At 41.7% G+C, this 7,378-nt stretch overlaps 1 protein-coding gene across 1 annotated transcript; it reads right to left on the bottom strand.

Moving 5' to 3' along the window:
- Window positions 1-2,337: 2,337 nt before the first annotated feature.
- On the bottom strand, window positions 2,338-7,067 carry LOC138898790 (uncharacterized). Its single transcript, XM_070184891.1, has 6 exons — window positions 6,554-7,067; window positions 5,689-6,069; window positions 4,414-5,360; window positions 4,153-4,275; window positions 3,565-3,840; window positions 2,338-2,721 (listed from the first exon to the last, which is right to left on the bottom strand). Exons 1-6 carry the CDS (start codon window positions 7,065-7,067, stop codon window positions 2,338-2,340), a joined length of 2,625 nt encoding a protein of 874 aa, XP_070040992.1.
- Window positions 7,068-7,378: the final 311 nt, after the last annotated feature.

Raw genomic sequence — 7,378 nt, 5'->3', positions numbered from 1 at the left:
ATAAGTTCACAAAGTTTCATCACTTCAATGGTACACCTTCAGATGAAGCCTGGGGGTTTTTTGATCATGGTCATTAAATTCTGTGCAATTTGGGACTAGTTGAGTCCAATGGAGTTGACTTCATCGCCTTCTAGATGTAAGGTCCAGCCCCTAGGTGGTGGCAGGTTATGAGTTCGGCAGACCAGCAGGATTACCTACTCTTACCTGGGCTTAGTTGTCCAGAGTATTTTTGAAGCATTTTGTCACGACCCAAACCGATGGGCCATCACGGATGCCCGAGTCCTACCTGTCGAACACCCTTAAGCATACGTCTAATATATAAGCATGAATAGTGTATGTGAGGGAAACCTGCCCAAAAGACATATATAGATAAACATACCAAATACAGTGGGGCGAGCCGGCAAGGGTGCTATAAACAACTATATATAACCAAAACTAGAAATCGATAAGTCCACATACTATCCAACTATACATAACTGTCTACAGACCTCTAATAGAAAATACAATTGTACAACGATGGGACTGGGCCACGTCATACCCATATATGTATACAAGCATATCTTACCAAAATCAAAAGCAGCTCTGGATCAAGTGGAACACGTCAACTCTCGCTGATCGGGGATCCTAAGAAGGGGGACCGTCGACTTGCCAACCTGCACTTGCGCGCATGAAACGCAGGCCCTGGGAATATGGTGTCAGTACGAAAAATTTACTGAGTATGTAAGGCATAAAAATCAGTACATAACAGACATAGATGAAACATGGAATAAAGAATTCTGACTATAAGTCTAAATCACTTTGTAAATCCTGAAACATTTATAATGTCATGCATGTGGGTATAAATATCGTGTCATGCATAGGTATAGGTGTACATAATATCATCAAACCTCTGAGGGCATCCTATCATATCATCTCGGCCACTGTGGGCAAAATCACCAACATATACCAATTGATCAGGTGGTGGTGCGTATATAACGTCGTAACCTTTTCCCATATTCCATATACATATAAATACTCGTATATAACGCCATCTGGTCATGGGTCACGGTACATGTACAAATGAATGAATGCATGGAAATATGTTAATAATCTCAATATTCCTTTCATATAAACTTTATCAACTACGTATCATTTTGAGACCCATGCACAGAAGATATAATAATATGTCACGTGGGGAATAAAGAACATAGAGACCCCAAATATTTCTATGAATAGAGTCATTTATGAAAACTGTGCGTTTGCTCATTTCTTCTATCTAATTTGGATCATGCCAAAAAGAAAGATGGGATAGCTTTAACATACCTGGAGTAGGAAAATATCCGTATGATATTCTTGGAAAAGGTTGCACCGTACTCCTTTAGAACCACAAAAGTTTACGTTGCTAAGGTGCTAATAATTCTCGCTGGAATTGATTTGGTCGCAAGAAATTTTGTTGGATTGAGTTTTAGCGTCTGGTTTGAAAATGTTTGAATTTGAATTAGGAAGAAATACTTGTAAGAAATGCTAACATTCTGATTGTAGTGCTTTTGTATACAAAATATAAGAAATGAAGTGTCTTTTAATTATCAATTAGGTTACCACCAAATAAAAAATGACTAAGAGTCATTTGATTAAGAAGTGGCTTTCTGCCACGTGGGGGTGGTGGTGGGGGTGGGGAATTTTAATCTTTATCCAATTTATTAGTTAATTAGGTAATGTCCCGTTACCCGATAATTAACCAATACCCACTTAATTAAAACTTATCTCAAATTACTTAAAATACTACTCATTTTTTAATATACTTTATACATCATATTATTATGGTCATATGGTACCTTGTATGGTACTAGTCCATAAATATCGGGTATTATAGCTTGGACCGTATTTTGTCCCAAATCGGCAACCTTTAACGAACCTCATTTTCTTTGATTCGTGTGCCCTTTACCCTTCATGGCACTTACTTATCGCTTGTGATAAATAGTATAAATACGTTAATCTCAAGATAATCGCATCCATGGGTCTACGTCGATTAACTGAAGACGAAACTTTAACGTATGAAAACACGAGATGTAACATCCTTCCCCCCCTTAGAAATATTCGTCCTCGAATGTTTAACTCCCCGGGATCTATATTACTTTGGCAGAGTCGCCTTTGTAACAATACTACTATCAACCCTTCCTGTAGAAACTCAATAATTCAATGCCACCTTGGACCACAATCATCAATAATGACATTGGCCTCACACGACCAATGACAATAACTAACACAAGAATCCATACACATACCTTAAGGTTGTGATGTCTCAGTCGGACCCTTCTCTGGAGGAGGAAATAAGTAGGGATATCTAGACTTCATGTCTTACTCGGCCTCCCAAGTCATTTCTTCTACATTGTTGTTTCTCCAAAGTACTTTCACCGAAACTACATCATTAGTTCTCAATCTCTGAACCTTTCTGTCTAATATAGCAATGGGAGTTTCTTCATATGATAGCTGCTCGGTGACCTGAACGTCGTCAACTGACACAATTCTGGAAGGATCTCCGATACATTTATGGACCATAGACACATGAAAGACCGGATGTACAAACTCCAAGTCCGAAGGCAAGTCTAACTCATATGCTACTTGGCCTACCTTGCGTATGATCCTATATGGTCCAATGTACCGAGGGTTAAGTTTTCCTCTCTTACCGAACCTCATGACACCTTTCATCGGAGATACATTTAGGAATACCCAGTCATTAATCTGAAACTCCAAGTCTCGTTATCGATTATCCACAGAAGACTTCTGACGGCTTTGAGCTGCTATTAGCCTTTCCTGTATAAGCTTAATTTTCTCGATTGCCTGTTGTACCAATTCTGGTCCTACTGACATAGTTTCCCTAACAACGAACCACCCTATAGGCGACCTACATTTCCGTCCGTAAAGAGCTTCGTATGGAGCCATCTGAATACTGGAATGGTAGCTATTATTATATGCAAACTCAATAAGCGGCAGATAATCATCCCAGCTACCTTTGAAGTATATCACACAAGCCCGTAACATGTCTTCAAGTGTTTGAATAGTATGCTCAGCCAGTCCGTCTGTCTGGGGATGAAATGATGTACTAAGACTTACTTGAGTCCCCAATCCTTTTTGGAAGGACCTCCAGAAGTTAGCTATAAATTGAGCTCCTCTATCTGAGATAATAGATACAGGGACACCATGCAGTCGTACTATCTCCTTAATATAAAGCCTTGCATAATCCTCTGTGGAATATGTAGTCCTAACGGGTAGAAAATGGGCTGATTTTGTAAGCTATCAATAATCACCCATATAGAATCGAACTTACGCTTGGTACAAAGTAAGCCTACAATGAAATCCACATTGATTACTTCCCACTTCCATGTCGAAATCTCTATATCCTGCAATAATCCACCGGGTTTTTTTATGCTTAATATTGACCTGCTGACAGTTAGGGCACTAAGCAACAAACTCCGCTATATCCTTTTTCATTCCGTCCCACCAATATACTTCCCTAATATCATGATACATCTTTGTTGCTCCTGGATGGATAGAATAACGAGAATAGTGAGTTTCTCCCATAACCTGCCAACGCAGCCCTGCGACATTAGGGACACATAATCGTCCTCGATATCTGAGGACCCCATCTTCTGTAATTTCAAACGATGTCTTCTCCTTCTGAGGGGTGGTATCCCTATAATGAACTAACACAGGATCCTCATATTGGTGTTCCTTTACTTCAGTTACTAAAGAGGATGTTGCCGTATCCTGAATAGAAATTCCAATATCACCTGAGTCCAGTAACCGAACTCCAAGACTAGCTAGCTGATGAATCTCATGGACTATTCCCCTCTTTTCTGACTGTAAATATGACAGGATACCCATAGATCTACGGCTGAGGGCGTTGGCTACTACGTTCGCTTTCCCCAGATGGTATAAAATATCAATGTCATAGTCTTTAAGTAGCTCCAACCATCTCCATTGACATAAATTCAATTCCTTTTGCTTGAAGATATACTGGAGGCTCTTATGATCCGTATAGATATCAACATGAATTCCATACAAGTAGTGCCTCCATATCTTTAGTGCATGAATTACTGCGGCTCACTCTAAATTGTGGGTAGGGTAATTCTTCTCGTGCTTTCTTAGTTGTCTAGAAGCACAAGCTACAACCTTACCATGTTGCATCAGCACGAAACCCAATCCAATGCCTGAAGCATCACAATAGATAACATAACCATCGGCCCCTTCTGGGAGCGTTAGAACCGGTGCAGAAGTCAATTCGTACTTCAATGCCTGGAAACTCCGTTTGCAAGCATCAGTCCATTGAAACTTTGCTCCCTTCTAAGTCAACTTTGTCAAAGGTGCTGAAAGGGAAGTAAATCCCTCTACAAATCTCCTGTAATAACCTGCCAAACCGAGAAATCTATGAACCTCCGTCGGTGTCATGGGTCTAGGCCAAGTCTTTACTGCCTCATTTTTTCGTGTATCAACCCAGATACCTTTACTCGAAATGATATGCCCAAGGAAAGCTACAGAGTTCAACCAGAATTCACATTTAGAGAATTTTGCATACAACTTCCCATTTTGTAGAACTCTGAGCACAGTACACAAATGATCTACATGCTCAGCCTCTGAACGAGAATACACTAATATATCGTCGATAAATACAATTACGAATAGATCTAAAAAGGGCCTAAACACACGGTTCATCAAATCCATGAATACTGTTGAGGCATTGGTCAAATCGAATGACATACCACGAAACTCAAAGTGCTCATATCTGGTCCTGAATGCTGTCTTCGGAATATCTTCCTCCTTAACCCTTACCTGATGGTACCCGTACCTCAAGGCAATCTTTGAAAAACACTTGGCACCTTGTAATTGATCAAATAAATCATCAACCCTTGGGAGCGGGTACTTATTCTTGATTTTCACCTTATTCATCTGTCTATAATCAATACACATCCATAAGGAACCATCTTTCTTCCTCACAAATAACACAGGTGCTCCCCACGGTGATGTACTAGGTCTGATAAAGCCTTTTTCACGTAAGTCCTTTAGTTGTTCCTTTAACTCTTTCAGCTTTGTGGGGGCCATTCCATAGGGAGTAATAGATATTGGATGAGTATCTGGTAGTAGGTCAATAGCAAACATAATTTCTCGCTTTGGCGGAAGACCCGGAAGCTCATCAGGAAAAACATCGGGAAGCTCATTAACCATATGGATGGACTGAATGGTTGGTGACTCTACTTCCATATCCTGAACCCGAACTAAGTGATAAATACAGCCCTTTATGATCATCTTCCTTGCCTTGAGATGGGAAATAAATCTATCTCTTGGCGACGACGTATTACCTTTCCACTCCAAAATGGGCTCCCCTGGAAATTAAAATCGAACTATCTTTGATCTACAATCAACGTTGGCATGATAAGAAGCCAACCAATCCATACCCATTATAACATCAAATTCTACCATATCTAACTCGATTAGGTCCACTACAGTAGATCGACTATGAACCACTATTATACAACCCCCTATATACTCTCTTAGCTACCACTGAGTCCCCAACAGATGTAGACACCTCAAAATGTATAACCAATTCAGGTTTTATTCCAAACTTACTAGCAACTAACGGAGTAACATATGATAAGGTGGAACCTGGGTCAATCAGTGCATATACATCATATGAGAAGACTGATAATATACCTGTAACAACATCAGGCGATAACTCCTGATCTTGTCGTCCTATCAATGCGTAAATGCGGTTCTGAGGACCACTCAAACTAGATGCTCCACCTCTGCCTCTACCACGACTCATTGGTGCTTGTGAACCTTGCCTAGGGGGGCGTACTGATGATGGCGAACCAGTTACAGATCCCGCTGGCTGAGCTATGCTTACATCACCTCTCGTCGGACAATCCCTCATAACGTGGCCCGGATAACCACAAGTATAACAAACACCCAACCCCATACGACACTTCCCGACATGATTCTTGCCACACTGAGCACATCGTGGCAAGCGGAGCCTCATCTGACTTGACTCACCCCTATACTGAGAACCTGAGGCGCTGAAATTCTGACCAGGCCCTGAATATGTGGAACGATCAAATCTCTTACTGCCAAACTGAGGGGGCGTGCTAGCCGATGGCTGGGCTGGATACCTCAGGTATTGTGGTCTTTGACCATCTCGAAACTCACCAGAAGGACCCGAAGACCTCGCTCTCTTATTCTGGGCCCTATTATGCTCACGATCGGCCCTCTACACCTTGAGCGTATGTCTGAATACAAGAAATATCAATGTCTGGCTGAAGTGAGACCGACATACAATCATTAAGCAAGTGCGGCTCTAATCCCATCACGAACCGGTAAACCCGATCCTCCATCTTAGATATAATAGTTGGAGCATACCTAGTCAACGAATCAAATTGAAGACTGTATTCTCGAACACTCATGTTACCCTGCCAAAGGGTCAAAAACCTATCAACTCTGGCCCGTCTAAGCTCTGGTGGCAGATAATGATGAAGAAAAGATTTTGTAAACTCCTGCCATACTGCTGGAGGGGCATCCTCACCTCTGGACAATTCCCAAGACTCGTACCAATTAACTGCAACATCTTGGAGTCTATAGGAAGCTAGCTCAACTAACTCAGTCACGGTGTTCTTCATTACCCTCAACGTCCTCTGCATTCTATCAATAAATACTTGAGGATCCTCGTTTGGATCTTCCCCCGTGAATACCGGAGGGTCTAAATTAATGAAACCACGAACCCTCGCACTGACGAACCTATCTGCATGACCAATACCTACTTCCTGACGCCGAGCCTGTGCGGCTACTAATCTAGTTAATAGCTTAATAGCATCTCTCATCAATTGACCCGGTGCATCCAGCTGAGGGGCTAAACGTACAGGGGCGGGCGCTGGAGATGGTGCCCCTCGGAGCTCTCCTGGAGAGGGCAGGGTATGTGAAGTCTGATATGTAATCTCACTATGAGACTCTCCCCGAGACCTGGTCACTCGTGGTACTCGATTAGTAATCTCACCAGCCATGGACTTTCCCTTCTGGGCGACTGTAGTCTTTGGAGGCATTGCTGAAAATATAACATATCGTTAGGAACATGAATTCTTATATCACACGATCTAAGATAAGAAAAGAGGATAACATCCTATATGTCCTGTAGCCTCATGTTTATAAGTGTGGTGCACATCACACCCATAAACAACACTCTACTATACACGGTCTGTAGACAACCCTAGGATAGAACTGCTCTGATACCACTTTTGTCACGATCCAAACCGATAGGCCACGACGGATACCCGAGTCCTACCTGTCGAACACCCTTAAGCATACGTCTAAGATATAAACATGAATAGTATATGTGAGGGAAACCTGCCCAAAA

This window comes from Nicotiana tomentosiformis, chromosome 9 (genome assembly GCF_000390325.3).
Source record: "Nicotiana tomentosiformis chromosome 9, ASM39032v3, whole genome shotgun sequence".
Classification (NCBI taxonomy): domain Eukaryota; kingdom Viridiplantae; phylum Streptophyta; class Magnoliopsida; order Solanales; family Solanaceae; genus Nicotiana; species Nicotiana tomentosiformis.
Note: the sequence above shows the minus strand (reverse complement) of the source record. Positions and strands in the feature narration are given on the sequence as shown.

Bases quoted from the DNA above. Each gene is read 5' to 3' on its own strand.
- LOC138898790 (XM_070184891.1), bottom strand. From the start codon at position 7,067: ATGCCTCCAAAGACTACAGTCGCCCAGAAGGGAAAGTCCATGGCTGGT. The intron at 3,841-4,152 runs GTTGTAGCTTGT...TCATATTTACAG, and splicing joins TGCTGATGCAACATGGTAAG to TCAGAAAAGAGGGGAATAGT. The intron at 2,722-3,564 runs GTTATGGGAGAA...TTGGAGTTTCAG, and splicing joins TCGCAGGGCTGCGTTGGCAG to ATTAATGACTGGGTATTCCT.